Source organism: Bos javanicus, chromosome 4 (genome assembly GCF_032452875.1).
Source record: "Bos javanicus breed banteng chromosome 4, ARS-OSU_banteng_1.0, whole genome shotgun sequence".
Lineage (NCBI taxonomy): Eukaryota > Metazoa > Chordata > Mammalia > Artiodactyla > Bovidae > Bos > Bos javanicus.
Window position 1 is genome coordinate 13,071,246 of NC_083871.1, and position 27,563 is coordinate 13,098,808.

Sequence of the window (27,563 nt, forward strand, 5' to 3'; positions counted from 1 at the left end):
ACTCAGACCATTACTGTAGGGAACTGGTTTCTGTATAATATGATCTACAACATCCTAATTTCACAGAACAGTTTTCATAAGAGCTGCTAAAATTGTGATCAAATCCATTAAACTCTTTTAAAGGCTCCAGTGTGAATCAATACTGAAGCTAGCCTTAAAATGCAGGTATTTTGAGGTGAAGTCCCACCCACTCAAAACTGCATTATTGTCAGCTGCTTCATACCTTTTCTGTATTTTTCTGCTGTGTTTATTGATCCCCTTGTGTCTGCTCTTCTTTTGTACTTCTAGCTGCATTTGAGTCAGAGATAAGCTGTTTCAGAGTCTGAAGGGTCTGAAAGAAAGAAAAGAGAAGAAAGGAGAGGAGGGGAAAGGGAGTTTTCCTCTGATGCTAATGGCCAGGAGAACAAGAAACACTGACGAGAAAGGGCAGAGGAAGAACCCCGGGTCCTGGGCTATGAGAGCAGCGTTGCGCCGTGCTGTTGATTGGCTCTCTGTAGAGGCTGAATGACGGTGAACATGGCCACCTAGGCCCTTACACTCTGTGCTTTTCTTCGTGTGTGCTTAGTCGCTCCGTTGTGTCCAGCTCTTTACACTGAGCAGCACATAACTTGGCAATGTTGAACCAGTTGAACCATCGTCATCCACAAAACTGACAGCTAATTTTTCCATGTAAAGATTTTATTTCTTGGATAAATACACAGTCAAATAAAATCCCCCGGTTTTTTTTTTTTTTTTTAAATATCCTTCTGGGAATTGGCCAAATAAGCCCTTGATGGGTATTTTTGTTTGGAACATAAAGTAAGACCAAAAAGAGGTTTCAAACAAGGTGGAAGATTGCTTGTGAAGTTTACTTTCAGACTTGAGAGGGGCCTTCTAGGATGAGGCTAGGCTTCTGAGGACTGCGCTCTATCCAGTCTTCCACAGATTAAGTGTGATACGGTCAGTAGACAAGTCAGTGACCACTCAGCCTTGGTTTTCCTACCTGAAAGAGAAAGCTGGGCTAGAACCCCTGAAGTTCAAATTGTAATATTCTGATTTTCACGTGACGTGATTTTAAAAAGCTAGCTTCTGCTGGCCGTTAGATCACCCGTTAGTTCCCAGCAGCAGGAGTCCGGTACACATTTCCCTTCTCTCTCACACATGCCCTCTAATACTTCTGAGGGGGGATTATCCGTGATGTCTTTAGTAGTTGCTTCCTCTGGACATTTCTTCCAACTTCCTTCTGGCATAAGAGTTGATGAAGTGAAAGTTCTCAGCTCAATTACGGTTTTCTGGTTCTTTAGAAAAATTTTTTTATTCCTCAGGATGGGAACACAAATTACTGAGTTATAATCCATTGTTGTTGTTCAGTTGCTAAGTTGTGTTCGACCTTTGCGACCCCATGGACTGCAGCACCCTGGGCTTCCCTTTCCTCCACCATCTTCTCAGAGATTGTTCAGCTTCAGATCTCTTGAGTCAGTAATGCTATATAACCATCTCATACTGTCACCGCCCTTCTCCTTTTGACTTCAGTCTTTCCCAGCATCAGGGTCTTTTCTAGGGAGTTGACTTTTCACATCAGGTGGCCAAAGTATTGGAGCTTCAGCTTCAGCATCAGTCTTTCCAATGAATATACAGGACTGATTTCCTTTAGGACTGACTGGTTGGATCTCCTTACGGTCCAAAGGACTCTCAAGAGTCTTCTCCAGCATCACAAGTCAAAGGCATCAAGTCTTCTGCGCTCTATCACTGCTATAAAGAGACCCTGAGATCTTTGTTTTCAGGCCTTCAGAAATCGTCAATTGGATGTGATGTGTGGTTGGCCACTCGGGTAATGGCTCTACAGCCCTGCTTCTCAGGCTTTAGCTAACTCTACGTCCAATAGATGTTGTTACGTGTGTGCTGTCTGGTGGGTTACACCCAGTCAGTGCTAGCTGATGATAAAACAAGCATCTGAGATTGTTATTTTGCAATTGTCCAAAACCAAACCAGGCAAATTACTGAAGAGCAATGGAGTAAGGTTCCAGGATAACCTCTGTACTCCCAACCCTGCTAATAGCAGTTTTCATGTTCCCTTACTTTATTTGTTCAGCATCGAGTGATGAGGTAGCTCCTACAGTCCTGGATGTTGGGTACTGTGCTGGGTGCTTCAGAGCTCAGGTTCTGTCGTGCAAGGAATCATGCTCACAAAAGTAGAATGAGCTTCTTTCTTAGGTCTTTCTGTCACTGGGTAACCAAAGCTGTTACTAAACCAACAAAAGAAGAAATCATCTGAGAAATAATTTTTCTATAGTTTTCAACATCTTCCTTTTTTGATACGCTCCACATATGTGAAAGATTAATAATATTTCAAAATAACCTGTTGGAGAAGTGAATTTCCTAGTCACATCATATGTGAATTGACAGCTGAAAACCCTGAACTCTCACTGCATTAAAATCTGATTCTAATAATTTGTTCAACATCAGCTAAGTTGGAGTGCACAGGCTAGTGGCCTAGGAGTCAAGAAACTAGAAAGGTTTGGTAGCTCATCAACTAGCTGTATGGATGAGGACAAGACAGTCAAGTTTTCTGAGCTTCAGGAGAGCAAAATATATGCTTGGCTATATATACTTGGCTACTCTTTCTGTTGGAGCTGTTGTGAGGAACAAATGAGATGGTGTATGGGCAGTGTGTGGGATTATAGAATGTGCAGTCCAAATATGAGATAGACAGATTGTAAGATGTGTGTGTATAGCAGTGTATCTGAATTATTGCATTCCTCTATGTTGTATTTCCATGTTTTATATGTAAACAAGAGCTTGTAAAGTTGATTCTCTCCCAGTGATCACAACTCTTAAAGGGCAGTTACAAGTTCAGAATTTGTTAGAAGGAGGAAATTAAAGTAATCAAGGGGATTTTTTTTTCCATTGACATGTGAAAACTGAAAGGACTACTGATTAGAAAACATTTAGCTGTCTTTAAATATACCTGAATGGTCTGACTTTTCTGTTATCCACTTTTCTTTCAAATATAGAAAATGAAAAGGAAAACTTCTGTATATAGTGTTATTCAGTGGATGTATCTCTCAGGGAACAATATATTTAATTTTATTTGTTAGAACCATATGCCAAGCACCATGTTCCATAGATAAGAAAGGTACAATCTGAGATGCTTCCTTGTTTTTATAACATAATATATTTAAGCATCAGATCAGATTAGATCAGTCGCTCAGTCGTGTCCGACTCTTTGCGACCCCATGAATCACAGCACGCCAGGCCTCCCTGTCCATCACCAATTCCCGGAGTTCACTCAGACTCACATCCATCGGTCAGTGATGCCATCCAGCCATCTCATCCTCTGTCATCCCCTTCTCCTCTTGCCCCCAGTCCCTCCCAGCATCAGAGTCTTTTCCAATGAGTCAACTCTTCCCATGAGGTGGCCAAAGTACTGAAGTTTCAGCTTGAGCATCATTCCTTCCAAAGAAATCCCGGGGCTGATCTCCTTCAGAATGGACTGGTTGGACCTCCTTGCAGTCCAAGGGACTCTTCAAGAGTCTTCTCCAACACCACAGTTCAAAAGCATCAGTTCTTTGGCGCTCAGCCTTCTTCACAGTCCAGCTCTCACATCCATACATGACCAACAGGAAAAACCATAGCCTTGACTAGACGAAGCTTTGTTGGCAAAGTAATGTCTCTGCTTTTGAATATGCTATCTAGGTTGGTCATAACTTTCCTTCCAAGGAGTAAGAGTCTTTTAATTTCATGGCTGCAGTCACCATCTGCAGAGATTTTGGAGCCCAGAAAAATAAAAGTCTGATACTGTTTCCACTTTTTCCCATCTATTTCCCAAGAAGTGATGGGACCGGATGCCATGATCTTCGTTTTATGAATGTTGAGCTTTAAGCCAACTTTTTCACTCTCCACTTTCACTTTCATCAAGAAGCTTTTTAGTTCCTCTTCACATTCTGCCGTAAGGGTGGTGTCATCTGCATATCTGAGGTTATTGATATTTCTCCTGGCAGTATTGATCCCAGCTTCTGTTTCTTCCAGTCCAGCGTTTCTCATGGAGTACTCTGCATATAAGTTATTTAAACAGGGTGACAATATACCACCTTGACGTACTCCTTTTCCTATTTGGAACCAGTCTGTTGTTCCATGTCCAGTTCTACTGTTTCTTCCTGACCTGCATACAAATTTCTCAAGAGGCAGGTCAGGTGGTCTGGTATTCCCATCTCTTTCAGAATTTTCCACAGTTTATTGTGATCCACACAGTCAAAGGCTTTGGCATAGTCAAGAAAGCAGAAATAGATGTTTTTCTGGAACTCTCTTGCTTTTTCTATGATCCAGAGGATGCTGGCAATTTGATCTCTAGTTCCTCTGCCTTTTCTAAAACCAGCTTGAACATCAGGAAGTTCACTGTTCACATATTGCTGAAGCCTGGCTTGGAGAATTTTGAGCATTACTTTACTAGCGTGTGAGATGAGTGCAATTGTGCGGTAGTTTGAGCATTCTTTGGCATTGCCTTTCTTTGGGATTGGAATGAAAACTGACCTTTTCCAGTCCTGTGGCCACTGCTGAGTTTTCCAAATTTGCTGGCATGTTGAGTGTAGCACTTTCACAGCATCATCTTTCAGGATTTGAAATAGCTCAACTGGAATTCCATCACCTCCACTAGCTTTGTTCGTAGTGATGCTTTCTAAGGCCCACTTGACTTCACATTCCAGGATGTCTGGCTCTAGGTCAGTGATCACACCATCGTGATTATCTGGGTCGTGAAGTTCTTTTTTGTACAGTTCTTCTATGTATTCCTGCCACCTCTTCTTAATATCTTCTGCTTCTGTTAGGTCCATACCATTTCTGTCCTTTATCGAGCCCATCTTTGCATGAAATGTTCCTTTGGATCTCTGATTTTCTTGAAGAGATCTCTAGTTTTTCCCATTCTGCTGTTTTCCTCTATTTCTTTGCATTGATTGCTGAAGAAGGCTTTCTTATCTCTTCTTGCTATTCTTTGAAACTCTGCATTCAGATGTTTATATCTTTCCTTTTCTCCTTTGCTTTTTGCTTTTCTTCTTTTCACAGCTATTTATAAGGCCTCCCCAGACAGCCATTTTGCTTTTTAGCATTTCTTTTCCATGGGGATGGTCTTGATCCCTGTCTCCTGTACAATGTCATGAACCTCATTCCATAGTTCATCAGGCACTCTATCTATCAGATCTAGGCCCTTAAATCTATTTCTCACTTCTACTGTATAATCATAAGGGATTTGATTTAGGTCATACCTGAATGGTCTAGTGGTTTTCCCTACTTTCTTCAATTTAAGTCTGAATTTGGCTTAATAATACCGTGAAAAATAATTTTATGGGGCAATGCCACTGTGAAAAATTGTTTTACTCTATTAATATTCATCAGATCAGATCAGATCAGTCGCTCAGTCGTGTCCGACTCTTTGCGACCCCATGAATCGCAGCACGCCAGGCCTTCCTGTCCATCACCAACTCCTGGAGTTCACTCAGATTCACGTCCATCGAGTCAGTGATGCCATCCAGCCATCTCATCCTCTGTCATCCCCTTCTCCTCCTGCCCCCAATCCCTCCCAGCATCAGAGTCTTTTCCAATGAGTCAGCTCTTTGCATGAGGTGGCCAATGTACTGGAGTTTCAGCTTTAGCATCATTCTTTCCAAAGGAATCCCAGGGCTGATCTCTTTCAGAATGGACTGGTTGGATCTCCTTGCAGTCTAAGGGACTCTCAAGAGTCTTCTCCAACACCACAGTTCAAAAGCATCAATTCTTCGGCGCTCAGCCTTCTTCACAGTCCAACTCTCACATCCATACATGACCACAGGAAAAACCATAGCCTTGACTAGACAAACCTTTGTTGGCAAAGTAATGTCTCTGCTTTTGAATATGCTGTCTAGGTTGGTCATAACTCTTCTTCCAAGGAGTAAGCGTCTTTTAATTTCATGGCTGCAGTCACCATCTGCAGAGATTTTGGAGCCCAGAAAAATAAAGTCTGCTACTGTTTCCACTGTTTCCCCATCTATTTCCCATGAAGTGGTGGGACCAGATGCCATGATCTTCATTTTCTGAATGTTGAGCTTTAAGCCAACTTTAATATTTTCTGCAACTCAGTTATTTGCTTTATTTTTAATAATTTAAGTCCAAGAGCCACTTGATGATCAATTTCTTCAGTATTATTACTTCATTTAATGACTGGCACTCTGAAACGGTAAAATAGGATTGATGATGAAACTTCATTATTTCTATGAAGTGGCTACATGTACAAATGTAAGGAGTAGTACCATTGCAAATAAATTCAACCGGAGAACACTTTTTCTCAGCCAGTGAGGAACATACCTAAGTATGTTCATGGGTATCCTTCCCTCTTCCCTTGGAGATGGTAACTTTTGAGTCCTGACTTAGCCTCTGGGCAGCAAGATTAAGAGTAGGGAGAGGCAGACTAAAGAGAACCACATCAGATTCTCCCTCTAGCCTTTACCGAGCCATTTGGTGTGACTCTTTTTTTTTAGTTTTGAGTTGTTTTATTTAAAGACTTGAACATGTTCCTTTGAAGAATCAGTGTCTTTTATGGTGAGGAGAGTAGATATCCAAGAAAAAGAAATGAGACAGAGATGCATGCAAATAACTTGGAATGTAAACTTAGAAGTTAATAAAAGGAAATTTGGAGAGGATATATTTATTTTTAACTTTTTAGCTCTTATACTGTATTTTTTATCTTCTGGTTTTATTGAGATATAATTGATATTCAGCACTGTATAAGTTTAAGGTGTGCAGCATAATAATTTTACTTACATCATGAAATGATTACCACATTAAGTTTAGTGAGCATCCATCACCTCTTATAGATACAACGTAAAAGAAAAAGAGAAAAATTATTTTTTCCTTGTGATGAGAACTCCTAGGATTTACTCTCTTAAACGTCATATATAACACACAATGATGTTAATTATATTTATCGTGTACATTATATTCCTGGTACTTATTTATCTTATCACTGAAGTTTGTACCTTTGACTGCCTTCATCTAACTTCCCCTTCGCCCAACTCCCACCTTTGATAAAGACAAATCTGATCTTGTTTTATGCATTTCTTGGGTGGGTTGGTTGGTTGGTGTTGAAGTATGACTGACCTGCAACACTGTGTCATTTCCTGCACACAGCGTAGTGATTCAATATTTGTATACATTACAAAATGACCATCACAGTAAGCGTATTTACTGTCTGTTACTATACAAAGATATCACATTGCTGTCCACTGTGTTCCCCACTCTGTACGTTTTATTCCCGTGATTCATTTGTTAACTGGAAGCTTGTACGTCTTATCTCCCTCACCTGTTTCATTCATTGCACATCTCTGACCACCACCCCTGCTTGTTTTCTGTGTCTAAAACTCTATTTCTACTTTGTTATGTTTGTTTGTTTTATGTTTTAGGTTCCACATGTAGGTGAACACATACAGTAATTGTCTTTCTCTGTCTGACTTACTTCACTTAGCAAAATACCCTTTAGGTCTATCCCTGTTGTTGCAAATAGCAAGCTTTCATTATTTTTTATGGCTGAGTAATAATATGTATGGACCTAATATAATAAAAATAATAATAAGTATGGACCTAACAGAAGCAGAAGATATTAAGAAGAGGTGGCAAGAAGACACAGAAGAACTGTACAAAAAAGCTCTTCATGACAGATTATCTCTTCAAAGCAGATAATCACGATGGTGTGGTCACTCATCTAGAGCCAGACATCTTGGAATGCAAAGTCAGGTGGGCCTTAGGAAGCATTGCTATGAACTAAGCTAGTGGAGGTGATGGAATTCTAGTTGAGCTATTTCAAATCCTAAAAGATGATGCTGTGAAAGTGCTGCACTCAATATGCCAGCAAATTTGGAAAACTCAACTGTGGCCACAAGACTGGAAAAGATCAGCTTTCATTCCAATCCCAAAGAAAGGCAATGCCAAAGAATGTTCAAACTACCCCATAATTGCACTCATCTTACACACTAGCAAAGTGTAATGCTCAAAATTCTCTAAGCTCCAATAGTACATGACCATGAACTTCCAGATATTCGAGCTGGCTTTAGAAAAGGCAGAGGAACCAGAGATCAAATTGCCAACATCCGTTGGCTCATTGAAAAAGCAACAGAATTCCAGAAAAACATCTACTTCTACTTTATTGACTATGCCAAAGCCTTTGACTGTGTGGATCACAGCAAAATGTGGAAAATTCCTCAAGAGATGGGAATACCAGACCACCTGACCTGCCTCCTGAGAAATCTGTATGCAGGTCAAGAAACAACAGTTAGAATGGGGCATGGAACAAGAGACTGGTTCCAAATTGGGAAAGGAGTACGACAAAGCTGTATATTCTCACCCTGCTTATTTAATTTATATGTGGAGTACATCATGAGAAACGCTGGGCTGGAAGAAGCACAAGCTGGAATCAAGATTGCTGGGATATGCCGAGAAATATCAATAACCTCAGATATGCAGATGGCATCACCTTTATGGCAGAAAGCAAAGAGGAACTAAAAAGCCTCTTGATGTAAGTGAAAGAGGAGAGTGAAAAAGTTGGCTTAAAACTCAACATTCAAAAAGCAAAGATCATGGCATGCAGTCTCATCACTTCACGGCAAATAGATGGGGAAACAGTGGAAACAGTGACACTTTATTTTCTTGGGCTCCAAAATCACTGCAGATGGTGACTACAGGTATGAAATTAAAAGACGCTTGCTCCTTGGAAGAAAAGCTATGACCGACCTAGACAGCATATTAAAAAGCAGAGACATTACTTTGCTGACAAAGGCCCATCTAGTCAAAGCTATGGTTTTTCCAGTAGTCATGTATGGATATGAGAGTTGAACCATAAAGAAAGCTGAGTGCTGAAGAATTGATGCTTTTGAACTATGGTGTTGGAGGAGACTCAAGTCCCTTGAATTGCAAAGAGATCAAAATAGTCAATCCTAAAGGAAATCTGTCCTGAATATTTATTGGAAGGACTAATGCTTAAGCTGAAGCTCCAATCTCTTGGCCATCTAATGTGAAGAACTGACTCCTTAGAAAAGACCCTGATGCTGGGAAAGATTGAAGACAGGAGGAGAAGGGGACAACAGAGGATGAGATGGTTGGATGACATCACCGACTTGATGGACATGTTTGAGCAAGCTTTGAGAGTTGGTGATGGACAGGGAAGCCTGGCATGCTGCACTCCATGGGTGGCAAAAAGTCAGTTTTTTTTTTTGCTTAGTTGGGCACGACTGAGCAACTGAACTGAAATGAATATTCGTGTGTGTGTATACACATCTTCTTTATCTATCTATCAATGGGCAGTTTATTCTACTTCATCCATAATACTAGTAAATTAAGTACTTGTGGTGGTTTAATTGCTTTTTGATTTTGTTTTGCTTGGATAGCCTACTTTGTTTTATTTCCCCGGTTATCTTAAATGTGCTATTGAGATAAGTTCTTTGCTGGGCTTTCTAAAGAGTTGAAAGAACAAGCTAAATTTTCAGAAACTCTGTTTTGAGTGGAAAAAAAATATAAATATTAAGACCAAAGTGGTATAGTCCTTACAGTTACAGTTTTGGTAACTTTTGCTATAGAAAGTTTATGCTGATGGCCACCTTTTTTTATCTGCTCTTGACCTGGCACCTGACTTTTGTAGGTTTTTGTCTTAATTTCTAAGAGCTCTCAACTTTGTTACACCTTCTTCTCACATCTCTCTTCATCCAACACTTCAGCATATATTCATGTAAACAAATAAATACTAACAAGTGCTTTGTGTAGTTACAGGGAGGTTTTATGATCTGTGAATGCTAGATTTTTGTTGTTGACTGTGGTCATGTTTAGTGTTGGTTTCTTTGTGTTGGCTTTGTACATTTCTCCCAAATCTCATCTCTGTTACCTTTGTTACCAGACAGACCACCATGATTCTCACCTGTTTCCTGCCTGGTGTTACTGATAACTTTGATATTTTGTTTTCAGTGTCCATAGTCTCTGTCAGTCCTCTCCAAAGGTTTCACAGATTATTTTGCAATATTTTATTTTTAGACTTTAATGAAGCAGTCCCAGAGACAGAGCGCCTGGATTCAAAAGTACTGAAAACTCGGGCCCAGCTCTCCTTGAAGAACAGACGCCAGAGACCGTCTAGGACAAGACTCTATGACAGTGTCAGCTCAACTGATGGGGAGGACAGTCTGGAGCGAAAGGTGAGCACCCCTGACCGCTGTCTGACTTGCGGCTTTGGGCTGTATCCTTGTTCCTACAGCTTATTGAAAATAATGATTTTCCTGCAGCCAGATTCTGTATTCTAGTTTAAAATAGCTGGAATAGTTCACTTCTATGTCTCCTAAATTCTTATTCACCTCTATATATCGTTATAATTCAAATTCTTTCTGTACTCACTCAAAGAACTAACAACCAAGAGAATATCCATATCTTCATATTTCCTGATGGTGTTTTTGATATTCAGCTGTTGATTTTTCCTCGTGGTAAATAATTAGTGCACAAGTCATTGTTTTTATTATGTCTTAGGTGTCTGTGTTAGCTACAGTGGTAATATGGTACATTGTTGTGAACTATGCGGTCTCATCTGTAAACCGTCAAAAATTGGTTTTCATAGGGATTTACTAAAAACAAGGTTGGTCTGATTTCAAAGTAAGTACCAAATGGACTGATGATCAGTGGCATAACCTCCTTTATAATCTCTTATACCAACAGCCTTCAAACAGTTTCTGTAACCACATGCACATTACCAAATCACTTCTGCCCAAGGGTTTGAGAGCTTCTCCAGAATCAGATTCTGGTGCTTCATCCCTCAGTCCAGTGGCTGGCAGTGTGCCCCTCTCGTCTGACCACATAGCTGAATTTCAAGAAGGACCACTGTACTCGGAAGGGGAGCCTTCCTCCTCTGTTGGGGAAGACACTTCACTCTCCTCTCCTTCAAAATCTGATCATGATATGGAAGAATTGCCTTGCCGCAATCAAGCCACCACCACGAAAATACTACAAGAAAAAGGTACTGTTAATTTTGTTTTTTTTAGCTTTTGTTTTGTCTGACTTCACTAACACCTCAATTTGTGACACACAAAAACAGGGCCTGTGTGTTTTGCGTAGCTAATAATCGATACTGCTTTCCATTTACATTATGGGACAAGAGAACTCCCTTACTTTTTATCTCTTCCTGTCTGATTAGTATTTCACATCCTCAGCAAGTTTCTTGTTGAAGGAGGCCTAGAGATTTTAGATAATAGCATCCCATAAAGTTTCAATAAACACTAACATACTCACATAGAAAAAGAATATATATATATATGGAGGTGAAAACAGTGTAGGCCTTAATCCATTAACTGGTTTTTATTTAGAAGAAATTCTCACAGTCATTTATATGGCACAGAACGTGATAGAAAATCTATAATAAAGATAATACAGCAAGATTAGTCCATAAATTTTAAAATATGCTCCTAGAATTAACATGAGAATTTCATAGCAGTGTCAATAGACTATTGTCCTTTGAGTTGTATGTTTTAATTAATAGAAGTAATAAATTCTTGCTTAAACAAGTTAAATGATGCAAAGATGCACAAAAAATAGGCTCATTTTCATTTATTTTATGTAACTAGAGTCTTAAAAACTAGTTAAGATCACATGGAAGAAGAAACTCTTACACATGTAGTGTCATTTTAAATATGATGGGTAAAAAAATCCAGCTGTAATGAAGGAGACGCACGTTCAATCCCTGGGTCCGGAAGATCCCCTGGAAGTGGGAATGGCAACCCATTCCAGTATTCTTGCCTGGAGAATTCCATGGACAGAGGAGCTTAGTGGTCTATAATCCATAATGTTGAAAAGAGTCAGACACAACTGAAGCGACTTAGCACAGACATCTCTACCAAATCAAAGGCTGTAATCTTTCCATGAATACATCTTGAATATAGAAATTCAATGGATTGTGGGGACTCACTTTGTTTTGTAACTTTTAGTAAGCATCATAGCTTTACCCCTGGTATTTTCCCTGTTCTTCTTCCCTGAGCCTATTGATTTGCTGGAATTATCTTCTACAGGTTTGGTCCTAAGCACAAGACTTCTAGAAGAAGTTTTGAGGTAAAAATTAAGTACTTAGGGTGTATAAGATCCTTGTGGAGGCAAGAGAAAGTATGTCAAACCTGCTAATTTATTAAGTTGGTGAAGGACTTGTCCTGTGATTTTGGCTTACTTTCAATAGAATGAAGGCTTCAGAAACTCTTATTAATTAACCTAAATGTTAGATCATAATAGCACTTTTATAGAAATATACTTGTAACAAGGCCTCCCTCATCTCCTCAGAAAAAAAGTGTGTATAGACCTTACTTTGTTTGTAAGAAGGCAAAAGAGCAGAGGGACCTATTTTGGAGGAAGAGGTTAATACCTTGTATTCCACTGTTTGAGTTTTCAGGTATAACTTAGCTATCTGAAAGAAGTACATTGTAGTCAGAAAATGGGTCACTCACATGAAATCTGACTCAAATATTTTTTTTAAAGTGGCTACATCTTGTCTAGATTATTTTCTCTTTTCATTCTAAAAAGCAGGTGTTTCATCTCAAATTTGGGAAAGTATTACATGGGTATGATCTGTGCTTCACAGACCATTAGCAGGAATATTCAGCAAAATGTGGTTAGCAGTAATTAGCATGAAAATGTGAGAATTCCTTCTTTTCTCCAAAGACCTCCTTTGCTTTCCACTGCCTCTTCTTTGGGATTAAATTCATAGCTGCTGTAAGCAGGACCAAGAAAAAGGGTGGTAGTTTCTTCTCCAGAGATTACATACTTGAACTTTCTCAATTTTTATATTCCTGGGTTGATGATGCTTCTGAGTAACTAGAAAGGAGCAATTAATTAGCTTTTCTAAAGTATTAACTTTGTAAGTAGTGAGTTACTAGTATGATAATGGTTATTAGGTATTAGCTATGACTCACATTCTTTCCTTCCCTGGATGAAGGTTTCCAGTCTTGAAGAACTCCCTTGTCTTCTGTGTTCACTAATATTAATCTATTCATCCATGTATTTATTCAACAAATAGTTGAACACCTGCTCTGTGTCCAGCATTGTGCCAATGGCCAAATATACAATGATGATATTCCATTCTTTCCCGCAGGGAGTTTGTAGACTAGAGTCCGTCTCTCTTTCTCTCGCTCTCTCTGTGTCTCCCTCGGACAGGTGACAAAGCCTGTCTCTCTCACGCCCCACAAGCATCACCATCAATAACCTCATACTTGATTGCCTTCCACTTTCATGTTCTGATGCACTTCGAAAGATAGCGAAGAAACCTGTCAATCAAGACTCTTTGCAGTCTGTAAAATCCTTGAGTTCTTTGCCATATGAGACAAATCCACTATTCAGACCAGGACTCAACAGAGGTTAAGTGTGATTAGCTTGATTTACCCGTGTGTATGTGTTTATGTGTGTGTGGTTCTTACAGCTCATTGGCATCTCAATAAAGGAACTAGGTTATTACTCACAAGTACAAACTGGACTTCATGCTTAAGTTCATACCTAACGTGCCCCTCCAGTAGATTCTGGACTTCCTTCAAAGCTCATCTTAAATTTCACCTCCTTTAGTGGAGCCTTTGTACCCTGTCCCCTTTCCCAAGTAGACTTATTATTCTCTTTGATCCCCACAGAAATTTTCACACTGTTACTTCTGCTTCTGTCACTTTGTGTATAATAAGTCTAATCTAGTTTTCAAGTGTGAGATAGGGTTTTCTCATTCATCGTATTCATCTTTGCATTCATGGTCCCTAGTAAGAAGTATGCAATGTAGTTTATATCCATAAGTTTCTTGGATGAATTAATAAGTATGTCTCTCTAGATAATCAGTACAGGTCTTCTGGAACAGAGGTCATCAAACCAAATCCAGCCTCCATCTGTTTTTATAAATAAAGTTTTTTTGGAACACAACCACACTCATACAGTTCCATACTGTTTTCATACTACAGTAGAAGAGTGAGTAGCTGTGACAGAGTCAGTGGCCCACAACCTAAAATATTTATACTCTGGCCTTTTACAGAGAAAGCTTGCTGACTCCTAGTCTAGACATATGTTTCCTTCCACTCAACATTGTTGGATAAGCTCTGAAATTGTCTTACTCATTAGTTGCCATTTTTCTAGAATTTTTAAAGTAATATACCATTACTTTTAACCCAAGTAAGACGGTAGGTGTTGCGAGAGGGCATCAGAGGGCAGACACACTGAACCATAATCACAGAACTCAGGTCAACCTGATCACATGGACCACAGCCTTGTCTAACTCAGTGAAACTAAGCCATGCTGTGTGGGGCCACCCAAGACGGGCAGGTCAGGTGGAGACAGGTCTGACAGACTGTGATTCACTGGAGAAGGGAATGGCAAACCACTTCAGTATTCTTGCCTTGAAACCCCATGAACAGTATGAAAAGGCAAAATGATAGGATACTGAGAGAGGAACTCCCCAGGTCAGTAGGTGCCCAATAAGCTATTGGAGATCAGTGGACAAATAACTCCAGAAAGAATGAAGGGATGGAGCCAAAGCAAAAACAACACCCAGCTGTGGATGTGACTGGTGACAGAAGCAAGGTCCAATGCTGTAAAGCGCAATATCGCATAGGAACCTGGAATGTCAGGTCCATGAATCAAGGCAAATTGGCAGTGGTCAAACAGGAGATGGCAAGAGTGAATGTCGACATTCTAGGAATCAGCGAACTGAAATGGAGTGAAATGGGTGAATTTAACTCAGATGGCCATTATATCTACTACTGCGGGCAGAAATCCCTTAGAAGAAATGGAGTAGCCATCATGGTCAACAAAAGAGTCTGAAATGCAGTAGTTGGATGCAATCTCAAAAACGACAGAATGATCTCTGTTCGTTTCCAAGGCAAACCATTCAATATCACAGTAATCCAAGTCTATGCCCCAACCAGTAACGCTGAAGAAGCTGAATTTGAACGGTTCTATGAAGACCTACAAGACCTTCTAGAACTAACACCCAAAAAAGATGTCCTTTTCATTATAGGGGACTGGAATGCAAAAGTAGGAAGTCAAGAAACACCTGGAGTAACAGGCAAATTTGGCCTTGGAATACAGAATGAAGAAGGGCTAATAGAGTTTTGCCAAGAGAACGCACTGGTCATAGCAAACACCCTCTTCCAACAACACAAGAGAAGACCCTACACATGGACATCACCAGATGGTCAACACCAAAATCAGATTGATTATATTCTTTGCAACAAAGGTGGAGAAGCTCTATACAGTCAGCAAAGACAAGACCAGGAGCTGACTGTGGCTCATATCATGTACTCCTTATTGCCAATTCAGACTTAAATAGAACAAAGTACGGAAAACCACTGGACCATTCAGGTATGACCTAAATCATATCCCTTAGGATTATACAGTGGAAGTGAGAAGTAGATTTAAGGGACTAGATCTGATAGACAGAGTGCCTGATGAACTATGGATGGAGGTTCGTGACACTGTACAGGAGACAGGGATCAAGACCATCCCCATGGAAAAGAAATGCAGAAAAGCAAAATGGCTGTTCGAGGAGGCCTTACAAATAGCTGTGAAAAGAAGAGAAGTGAAAAGCAAAGGAGAAAAAGAAAGATATAAGCATCTGAATGCAGAGTTCCAAAGAATAGCAAGGAGAGATAAGGAAGCCTTCCTCAGTGATCAATGCAAAGAAATAGAGGAAACCAACAGAATGGGACAGACTACAGATCTCATCAAGGCAATTAGATACCAAGGGAACATTTCATGCAAAGATGGGCTTGATAAAAGACAGAAATGGTATGTACCTAAGAGAAGCAGAAGATATTAAGAAGAGGTGGCAAGAATACACAGAAGAACTGTACAAAAAAGAGCTCCATGACCAAAATAATCACGATGATGTGATCACTCACCTAGAGCCAGACATCCTGGAATGTGAAGTCAAGTGGGCCTTAGAAAGCATCACTATGAACAAAGGTAGTGGAGGTGATGGAATTCCAGTTGAGCCATTTCAAATCCTGAAAGATGATGCTGTGAAAGTGCTGCACTCAATATGCCAGCAAATTTGGAAAACTCAGCAGTGGCCACAGGACTGGAAAAGGTCAGTTTTCATTCCAATCCCAAAGAAAGGCAATGCCAAAGAATGGTCAAACTACCACACAATTGCACTCATCTCACACACTAGTAAAGTAATGCTCAAAATTCTCCAAGCCAGGCTTCAGCAATACATGAACGATGAACTTCCAGATGTTCAAGCTGGTTTTAGAAAAGGCAGAGGAATCAGAAATTAAATTGCCAACATCCTCTGGATCATGGAAAAAGCAAGAGAGTTCCAGAAAAACATCTATTTCTGCTTTCTTGACTATGCCAAATCCTTTGACTGTGTGGATCACAATAAACTGTGGAAAATTCTGAAAGAGATGGGAATACCATACCACCTGACCTGCCTCTTGAGAAACCTATATGCAGGTCAGGAAGCAACAGTTAGAACAGGACATGGAACAACAGACTGGTTCCATATAGGAAAAGGAGTACATCAAGGCTGTATATGGAGAAGGCAATGCCAACCCACTCCAGTACTCTTGCCTGGAGAATCCCAGGGACAACAGAGACTGGTAGGCTGCCATCTATGGAGTCGCACAGAGTCAGACACGACTGAAGTGACTTAGCAGCAGCAGCAGCAGCAGCAAAGGCTGTATATTGTCACCCTGCTTATTTAACTTATATGCAGAGTACATCATGAGAAACACTGGGATGGAAGAAGCACAAGCTGGAATCAAGATTTTCGGGAGAAATATCAATAACCTCAGATATGCAGATGACACCACCCTTATGGCAGAAGTGAAGAAGAACTAAAAAGCGTCTTGATGAAAGTGAAAGAGGAGAGTGAAAAAGTGGCTTAAAGCTCAACATTCAGAAAACTAAGATCATGGCATCTGGTCCCATCACTTCATGGGAAATAGATGGGGAAACAGTGGAAACAGTGTCATACTTTATTTTGGGCTCCAAAATCACTGCAGATGGTGATTGCAGCCATGAAATTAAAAGACGCTTTCTCCTTGGAAGGAAAGTTATGACCAACATAGATAGCATATTGAAAAGCAGAGACATTACTTTGCCAACAAAGGTCCGTCTAGTCAAGGCTATGGTTTTTCCAGTGGTCATGTATGGATGTGAGAGTTGGACTGTGAAGAAAGCTGAGCACCGAAGAATTGATGCTTTTGAACTGTGGTGTTGGAGAAGTGTCTTGAGCGTCCCTTGGACTGCAAGGAGATCCAGCTAGTCCCTTCTAAAGGAGATCAGTCCTGGGTGTTCATTGGAAGGACTGATGCTAAAGCTGAAACTCCAGTACTTTGGCCACCTCATGCGAAGTGTTGACTCATTGGAAAAGACTCTGATGCTGGGAGGCATTGGGGGCAGGAGGAGAAGGGGATGACAGAGGGTGAGATGGCTGGATGGCATCACCTACTCGATGGACATGAGTTTGAGTGAACTCTGGGAGTTGGTGATGGACAGGGAGGCCTGGCGTGCTGCGATTCATGGTGTCGCAATGAGTCAGACGCGACTGAGCGACTGAACTGAACTGAACCGTTACTTTTGGTCTACCAAGGTACCAGAGAGGTAATGATTAAGTTAATAGCTGTGGTTGATTGCAATCCTTAGTCTGAGTCTCTGCTATTATTGAACATGTAATTGAAGTAGGGCATTTTCTAAATTGTAGCAATATCGCATTCGCAAGTCACCATTTTGTTAAATTGTGGGACCTCAGTGGAAACTAGGACAGAAAGACTCGCATTACAACTGGATATATGATAAATGTCTAACTCCATTTAGGGAAAAGAAAGAATGATATGAGAGCCACTGAAAGTAAGCTGACCAGGGGAAGAGAGTGAGGAGGTTGAAAGTGATCACAGGGCTTCTGGCCTCAGAAAGCATGGTCCCTGTTGTTAATAGAAATAAGGAAATCAGAAACTTTATGGGGGAAAGACGATTAACTCACTTCTAGTAGAAGAGGACTTAAGCTCAAGAGAGAAGTCAGGGCTGGGAGGTAGACTTGGAAGTCCTTGATGCTGGGAAAGATCGAGGGCAGGAAAAGAGGGTTACAGAGGATGAGACTGTTAGATGGCATCATCGACTCAATGGACATGAGTTTGAGCAAACTGTGGGAGATGGTGAAAGACGGAGAAGCCTAGTCTGCTGCAGTCCATGGGGTCACAAAGAGTTGAACACAACTGAGCGGCTGAGCAACAACATAATAAAAGAAGAAGAGGTAGTCAGGCGTCTTGTTGCAGTGAGAATAAGAAGAATACAGCCCCAACAATGGTTTAGTATTTAGCTCAGGAGATCAGTTATTACCTTTGAAAATGAAGACCCGCTTGCCAAAGCTTAAAGCTATGGCATCCAGTGTGAAGACTTGGACCTCTGATTGCTCATGAAGGTGATAATGGAGAGATTTCAAAAAGCCTAGTGGAAAGTTCAGATACAGCTAAATAAGCAAACAGACAAAACTGTCAAAATTCTTTTTCTTTTCCTGAAGTCATACCAATCCAGTGTTGGTTTCTATATGGACTAGAAGTTCTAATGTACATTAAAGATGGGTTTGATTGATTTAAACTGGAGAAGTGCTTTATTACTTAATCTTGCCTCTTCGGCCTTTTGAAAGCATTCATTTAAGTGTGCCTTGGAACACACTTTGGCCAATGTATGAGATAATGATGTAAGGTTGCCTGGCAGCAGGCTCTGTGATGGGCAGAATCAGGCTTTTAATCCCAAGATGTCCAAATAATTGCCACGCTAATAGGTTATAGAGTGTTGCCATGTACATTGTCTCATCTGGTCCTCACACCACTCATTGAAACATCTCCCAGCCACCTTTGTTTCCAAAAATAATCAATCAGTCTCCTTGTAACTTCACACAGTCCTAGCCATAAGAATTACTCTAGAATTGATTTGGAAGAATATAGTATTTTCTTTTCTTTGACTTCTGTTAGGAAAACTACAGTCCTGCTTTTTTAATGTCCATTTGCAAAATCACTGTACAACAAGTTTGTGCTATGTCTGTAGATTATATTTAGATGAATATGTCACATCTGTGGCTGTTTAATTCAGTTACCCAAAGAGTAATGATGCAAATAGTCATAATAAATATTTGAGGCTAGAAGTGGATTTTGATGTGGACATATTTCTGACTTTTCTATTTCATTATGTACGTTTCAAAATTATTGATTATTGTAATCAGAGTATCATTAAAACTATGAAAAGCTCATTGCTAAAAATCCTTAGAATGTTTTTCAATATCCTGTGCATCTTCAAAACTTCGAAAAGAAACTTCTAAATGAGAACTGTTTGTAAGTTATGTGTATTTAGAAATTTCTCTTGAAATAGACAAAAAGCATAAGCAAAATTAACCCAGAAGATTAACTGAATATTTTCTTAGGAGAACTATATTCCATGCCACAAAGTTTCTGGATTTTCTTTTTAATTTTAAAAAGATAGACAGACACCCACAGACAATTGAGAAAAAGCAGTTTTCATACACAAATATGCATCAAAGTTAAGACACCCTTTGTTAATGATCTCAGATAACTGGATGTGCTGAAATATAATGCCAAATAGCATCCATTGCTGTATAGTTCCAGGTAGAGCCACAGCAGTTTCTACCTTGTCCAAGGTGGAATAAGTGCCACTAGTGAGATCTTGTTCCTGCAGCTGACATTGAATTCCCTTGGCAGAGTCTCTCTTCTGATCGGTTTCTGGCATCATCTCAGGTGTCCTCACCCCCCAGCAGCTGCTGCGCTTTCGAATGCCAGCATGACTCAAGAGAAGTAAGGATCATTCAGCTCCAAACACTGAGGAGGTTTTGGAGTCTTCCACATCAAGGGAGGCCGGCCAAGCTGTGCTCCGAGCCAACTTTTAAAACAGATCTTGCAAAGTTGTAAATGTTTTATAGCTGAGCTCCTGCTTGAGCCGTCTCCCCCATGTCTGTCTCCTCTGTCCCAGTGCTGGCCGAAAGCCATTAGCAAGGGGCAGACCTGAAGGGGAAGCTTTGACTCTCACTTTCTCCCTGAATCTCCCAGACTCTCAGGGGTGACATTCTTCACTGGACTTGGGACATAGAGGGGAAGTGGCTGGGTTCCTGTCAGAAGGCGTTTAAAAACCCAAAGCAAGAAAGGCGTGGAGGACCCAGCCCAGACATCTGAAGAGAGTTGGAGCCAGAGAATGAACAAAAGAAAGTCATTTGGTCCCTGCTTTGAATGTAAAGGGTGATTTGACAGTATTTATTCTTGCTTATTTTTTCATTCCACTTTATTTGAAACTAAAATTCTTTTGATTTTAGAATTGGGCTTCTGTATAACAGGCCCTCTCCTGGTTTAACTGAGTGTTCCTCAACATAGCTGTATCCTGTTTCCTTATAAAAGGCATCCATTATTTTCTTTTACAGTTAGGAATTGAGGCAAACCCCTTAGCTACAGAGATGCAGTGACTTTTGACAATAGCTTTTTAAAAATGATAGTAATAGAAAACATGATAATAATCCTTTTTTTACATATGTGTATATCCTAGATGGTGCCAAAGGTCCCAAGTCACTAAGGGCATCCAGTTCATTGGTGGTGCGAGGAGGAAAAATCAAGCGGAAGTTCGTGAATCTGGGGTAAGCGCTTCACGAGGTGAAAAGCAAACCCTCTTTAAGAGAAGGGTTAAAGGAGAAAATGTTCCATTCCCCTTTCTGACTGTGTGCTATCATTACAGGGCACCTTTACGGAAGAATTCCAACAAAGGAAAGAAATGGAAAGAGAAAGAGAAAGAAGCCAGTAGGCTTTCTCCAGGTAGCAGGTATGGCTGGGCGATTAAGAACACAGGTGTGTCTGCGCATCTGAACTTTCTGGCTCCCTGCCATTGTTAGCCAAAGTCAGCGGTCAGTGCCTTTGTGCTGATGTGATGGTCCTAGAGGTGAGATGAAAGAAAAGTTCCACAGTTTGTATTTCTTACTTTAGTTATAGCCTACACTTGGACCTACACTTGGTCCATTAGTTTAATTGCAGAATTATGGTCACATGAACAGTTTTAGTAAATGCTTATCTAAATACAGCATAAATATACCTATGTGACATGTCAGACATATTTCAGCTTTTTTGCCTGGCTACTCACAATGCTTATATATTCTCTTTTTAAGTCTGAAAGGGTGAGTTTGCATTTAAGTACCTTGTTGCTTTCAAGACTGTTTCTGTGCACCTGCATATAAGAAAGACCACTGTCTCTGGACTCAGCTGTTAAATTGATTTTTGCCAATGCCATCAACTATGCTATTAGATAAAAACTGTCCTATAGAGAAATGAGCTTTGTATAATGTATTGTTAAGCTTTCCCAATTTTATTCTGAAATTGCATAATTGTAAACTTGGCTTTGTATAGGAAGACATTAAGGCACAGATGCGTGCTCTGTCTCAAGTCCAGCTGCCTGGGTTTAAATCAGCGCTCTCCCAGTTACTACCTTGAAAATCTTGGACAGGTTATGTAGCCTCTGTACCTTTGTTTTCTCTTCTGTGAAATGAGAATAATAAGAGTAGCTACCTCATAACATAAGTGTAGGGGTTAAATGAGTTTTCAACTCATTTAGCTTTTAAACTGCCACCTTGCACATAGAAGGCATTCAAAAATAATAATAAAAATAGAAATTCACTATTATTATTATTTGTGAGTTACAAAGAAGTTTTATATTTATCATTTCATTTGATTCTTACAATAAGATTGGGAGGGGAGATAATAATACTACACTTTATTGATAAAGAACTTTGCCGTCATAGAATTTAATTGATTTGCCCAGAATTATGCAACAGGCAATTAATGTCAGTTAGCTGGAGCTTGCCTCCTGTCTAGATGTCTTTTTTACATTGAATGTCATATGCACTTCCTTAAGCATCTAATGATGTTTATATTGCTTTATGAATTTAGGGAATCATCCCAAAAGTACAGACTAAAGAAGAAACAGACAAAATGCTAAGAATAAAGGAACACAAAATTATTTGCAGACCATTTATCTATTTTATAGGTTGTCCCAAGCCTTTTTTCTCTCTTTTCTCTCTTCTAGCAACTTGGTGAGAAATTGCACCTTCTCCCCATGATTACAGGAGAATGGGGGAGAGGGAAAGGATGGGAAGAGAGAATTCCAAAATTTATTTTTGTTATTCTGGGTTTCCTCTGTGCTGTCCAATGGAGAATGGCAAGAAAGCTCTGTTTATATTGAGGACAGGAATCTCAGGGGGAAATTAGGCCATAATGCAACTCAAAAGCAATTTTTAATTTTGCATGATTTTGAAATGAGAAATTTAGTGAGTGCCTTAGAATTAAGAATAGAAGAGTATCAAGTACGCTCAGGGGTGAAAACAACAAACGGTGACACCGTTTAAGGGAGAGAGAGACGCCCAAATACACTACGGGAGAGACCCTGGGACCCTTCAGAAAGGACGCTGTGTTCCCTGTGGTCCCTGGGCCCCTGGGGCAGCCACCACCTCTCACCGTGGGAGCACCACCCTCGATGGGGCGCGTTAAGCACAGTTACCCGGCAGGGGGGAGACAAGGTTTGACTGAATTTCATTATAGTAGCCAGAGAGTTCTCATATCCTTGTTTAAATCGCAGGTGAAAATCAAGCAGGTCTTGATTCTCTTGGCAAGTGCTCACCTTACTCGAGGCAAAACCACCCATAGCCCATGGCAGGTGGTCATCAGCACGAAGCTTAACCACAGTTAATGCCAATTTTGAACCAGCAGCCACCCAGGCTACCTAGTCAGCTGTATTTTAAAACATCAATTTTTGTGTCTCTGCATCAGCAGTCACAAACAATTCACATTTACAGTGTTATAAAGTAGTTTTCAGTTAGAATCATAGTTTCATAGTTATTTGTAATTACAGTAGAATGCTGACAGGACTCAAAGAACCTCATGTAATTATAATAATAACACAGGAAAGAAGAGGGGCTTTGCCTGTTCCGAAAAGTAAAATTTTTGAGCTATCCCAGTGATTGGTTAACAGTAATCAAATCTAACAATAGCCTCCGTTCTCCTATGTAAACGAATAATTGGGCCAGAACCTTAGAAAACCTATTCCAGGAGGCACAGTTACTGTCCAGCATGCTGCAGTTGAGCTGGCTTCACAGGTCCATGAAGATAGGTGGGCGACAAGCCCCAGTGCTGCAGGGTCCCGCTGGTCTTCCCAGTGATTAGAAGAACTGGGAGTAAACTCATCAGTCCTGTGACGTTTTCTCAAAAATGACTCACAAACTGAGTTAGTAATGTTATCTCTTAGGCTTTTCATCCATTTCTTATAAGATGATAAAAATTGGATGAGGTCAGTCAATTAGTGATACCCTGAGAGTGTTCCCTCCCTGTATTTGACCTGAGGCCAAACTGTGGTGGAGGTAATGAAGATAATGGTGACCTCCTTCAGAAGATCCCATGCACGCACTGTGCACTCAGTGCCCCCAGCCCTGCAGCAAGACATCATCGACCCACGCCTCCGCCGGAGACTCCGGGACACACGCACAAGTCTGGGTCAGTCTCTTGCGGGGTCACTGCTCCTTTCTCCTGGGTCCTGGTGCACACAAGGTTCTGTTTGTGTCCTCCAAGAGTCTGTTAACTCAGTGCTGGGTAAGTTCTGGTGGCTCTGCGGCGGGGTTAATGGCAACCTCCTCCAAGAGGGATTATGCCATACCCAGAGGGCTTATGCTGTGCACCCAGAGCCCCTGCCCCTGCGACAGGCCACTGCTGACCTGTACCTTTGCAGGAAACACTCACAGTTCTGGCTCAGTCTCTGTGGGGTCTCGGGGTCCTGGTGCACACAGGTTTGTTTCAGCCCTCGAAGCATCTCTGGCGGGTAAGGGGTTTGATTCTGAATGCGATTTTCCCCTCCTGCCATCTTGCCGGGGCTTCTCCTTTGCCCTTGGCTATGGAGTATCTTTTTGTGGTGGGATCCAACATTCTCCAGTCAACGGTTGTTTAGCAGCAAGTTGTAGTTTTGGAGTTCTCACGGGAGAAGATGAGCACACGTCCTTCTATCACCATCTTACATCAAAACCTTCCTCAGTGGTCAGTGCAAAGAAATAGAGGAAAATAATAGAATGGGAAAGACTAGAGATCTCTTCAAGAAAATTGGAGATACCAAGGGTACATTTCATGCAAAGATGAGCACAATAAAGGACAGAAATGGTATGGACCTAACAGAAGCAGAAGATAATAAGAGGTGGCAAGAAGACACAGAAGAACTATATGAAAATGATCTTCACAACCCAGATAATCACAATGGTGTGATCACTTACCTAGAGCCAGACATCCTGGAATGTGAAGTCAAGTGGGCCTTAGGAAGCATCACTACGAACAAGGCTAGTGGAGGTGATGGAATTCCAGTTGAGCTATTTCAAATCCTGAAAGATGATGCTGTGAAAGTGCTGCACTCAATATGCCAGCAAATTTGGAAAACTCAGCAGTGGCCACAGGACTGGAAAAGGTCAGTTTTCATTGCAATCTCAAAGAAAGGCAATGCCAAAGAATGCTCAAACTGCCACACAACTGCACTCATCTCACACACTAGCAAAGTAATGCTCAAAATTCTCCAAGCCATGCTTCAACAGTATGTGAACGGTGAAATTCCACATGTTCAATTTGGATTTAGAAAAGGCAGAGGAACCAGCGATCAAACTGCCAATATCCGCTGGATCATGGAAAAAGCAAAAGAGTTCCAGAAAAACATCTGCTTCTACTTTACTGACTACGCCAAAGCCTTTGACTGTGTAGATCACAACAAACTGTGGAAAATTTTGAAAGAGATAGGAATACCAGACCACCTGACCTGCCTCCTAAGAAATCTGTATGCAGGTCAAGAAGCAACAGTTAGAATGGGACATGGAACAACAGACTGGTTCCAAATAGGAAAAGGAGTATGTCAAGGCTGTATATTGTCACCCTGCTTATTTAACTTACATGCAGAGTACATTATGAGAAACGCCGGGCTGGATGAAGCACAAGCTGGAATCAAGATTGCTGGGATATGCAGAGAAATATCAATGACCTCAGATATGCAGATGGCATCACCCTTATGGCAGAAAACAAAGAGGAACTAAAGAGCCTCTGGATAAAAGTGAAAGAGGAGAGTGAAAATGTTGGCTTAAAACTCAACATTCAGAAAACTAAGATCATGGCATCTGGTCCCATCACTTCATGGCAAATAGATGGGGAAACAATGGAAACAGTGTCAAACTTTATTTTTTCAGGCTCCAGAATCACTGCAGATGGTGACTGCAGCCATGAAATTAAAAGATGCTTGCTCCTTGGAAGAAAAGTTATGACCAACCTAGACAGCATATTAAAAAGCAGAGACATTATTTTGCCAACAAAGGTCCGTCTAGTCAAAGGTTTGGTTTTTCCAGTAGTTATGTATGGATGTGAGAGCTGGCCTATAAAGAAAGGTGAGCGCTGAAGTATTGTTGCTTTTGAACTGTGGTGTAGGAGAAGACTCTTGAGAGTCCCTTGGACAGCAATGAAACCCAAGCAGTACATCCTAAAGGAATTCAGTCCTGAATATACATTGGAAGGACGGATGCTCTAGCTGAAACTCCAATACTTCGGCCACCTGATGTGAAGAACTGACTCATTTGAAAAGACCCTGATGCTGGGAAAGATTGAAGGCAGGAGGAGAAGGGGATGACAGAGAATGAGATGGTTGGATGGCAACACTGACTTGATGAACATGAGATTGAGTGAACTCTGGGAGTTGGTGATAGACAGGGAAGCCTGGCGTGCTGCAGTCCATGGGGTGGCAAAGAGTCGGACACGACTGAGCGACTGAACTGAACTGAACTGAAAGAGTAGAGAGCTTACATTGTTCCTTGTGGAGACAAAATTATTCAAATACATGAGCAACATGAAACAAATCGATGAGTTTGAAATAAGGAGAAGACAAACTGAGGAGAAAAATGCAGAGAAATGTGATTTGGTTCTATCCTTTTCAAATACATTCTCTGAACTTTCTGATTTAACCAGGTTACACAGCAGATAATCAAAGTAGGAAACAGTTGTCAGCGGTTGTTCTTCCCTTAAAGTATACACCAGGGTAAGATAAAGTGCTCTCCTTAGAGTAAGGAGCCAGTGGTATCAGTGGAGTGCCCATTCCGGAAACGCTCCCGGCTCAGTCACTGAATGGAAAGCCCTGTGAGCAGACGTGTGTCTCAGAACAAGGCTAGATGGTGGCAGGTGGGAAGACGACAAGGGAGGGAGACAGCGCCCCTCTGTGGAAGTGAGTCTGCTTTCTCCTTAAAAGTCTGAATAGTGGAGAAGACGCAGAGCTGGAATCCAGTATTCATCCTGACTTTGCCACAGGTAAGTCTCTGAATTCCTCACCAAAAAAAAAGCGAGGTCAACTAAAACTAGATAGTCTGTGACTCCCCGTCCGTCTCTGTCTGCATCATCCAACACGGTAGCCTCTAGTCAGGTGTGGCTGTTGAGCACTTGAAGTGTAGCTTGTAAATACTGAGATGTATGCTTGATGGGAAAAAAAATAATGTGAAATATCTTGATATTTTTATAATACTGACTGCATGTTGAAATAATATTTGAATATTTGAGATAAAAATAAAACAAAAATTAATTTTACTTTTCTTCCATGTGGCTAACTAGAAAAGTTAAATTTACATATATGATTCATATTATATTTCTGTTGGATAGTGTTGATCTATATGATTTTATGAAAAACATACTCTTGATTTCTAACTCATTATTTTGTTGTTCTAAAAATTAGCAAGTATTCATTTGCTTGTTTACCTTTTTTTATCTATATGTGCTCCTCTTTGTTCCAAATATTATTTTATGATACAATATAATTTATTTTCAAAGTAAATTGGATAGGGTAGAACAAGATAAAATAAAAAGTAAGATTGGTACTTAAGATAGAACATCTTCAGCAGTACTTCATAGTAAATGACAGTGGCCTCCAGTAAAAGCCAAGAACATAATGTCAGAGTGGTTAAGGACCTGAGTTCACATCCCAGCTCTCTCTGTCACTTGTCCTCCTGAGCAAGTCACATAACCTCTCTGTGCTTCAGTTTTCTTACACACTTACCTCTTCAGGTCATTAGAGGGATTGGGATTGCATTTAACCACATTTTAAGTCCTTACTAAATATAAATGGCTATCATCATTATTACTACTTAAGATCATTTTTATTGCAGGGATATAAAAATATTCTCTGCACATTTTGCTTACAGTCTCTTTTATGCAGGGGTGACTTTAGTAATATCTTGAATAATACTTGGACTGTGTGGATTGTAGTTCAGACCACTCTTCATAGATGCTGTTTCTCTGAAAGATAAATCATAGCACTAAAGTGAGTTTTGAGCTTATACCGAGAGACAAGTACGTGGAGGGCAGTTCTGCCTTGTTGCAGAGCAAGGGCAGAGCCTCTGCTACTGAGTGGGGGAGGAAACACACCCTTTCAGAAGAGCTAAGAGCAAGATGAAGCACAGAGAGGAAAACCTAAATCTGCCTAAACCTGGTCCGGAGAGGAGACAAATTTTTCCCTAAAAAAAATGTTTATAAACAAAAATGTAGTTA

General features: G+C 40.6%; 1 protein-coding gene across 12 annotated transcripts in view; it reads left to right on the top strand.

The window, feature by feature from the left end:
- The window catches only part of PPP1R9A (protein phosphatase 1 regulatory subunit 9A), a 349,529-nt gene that overhangs the window by 303,171 nt on the left and 18,795 nt on the right, over positions 1-27,563 (top strand). For 7 of the 12 annotated variants that reach the window (XM_061413476.1, XM_061413484.1, XM_061413474.1 and 4 more), the window contains 4 exons: positions 10,021-10,178; positions 10,690-10,987; positions 20,530-20,617; positions 20,716-20,799. In XM_061413476.1, coding sequence (XP_061269460.1) covers positions 10,021-10,178; positions 10,690-10,987; positions 20,530-20,617; positions 20,716-20,799 — 628 coding nt within the window. The remainder of the gene's footprint in view (positions 1-10,020; positions 10,179-10,689; positions 10,988-20,529; positions 20,618-20,715; positions 20,800-27,563) is intronic. The other 5 variants (XM_061413481.1, XM_061413482.1, XM_061413483.1 and 2 more) reach the window with 2 other exon arrangements.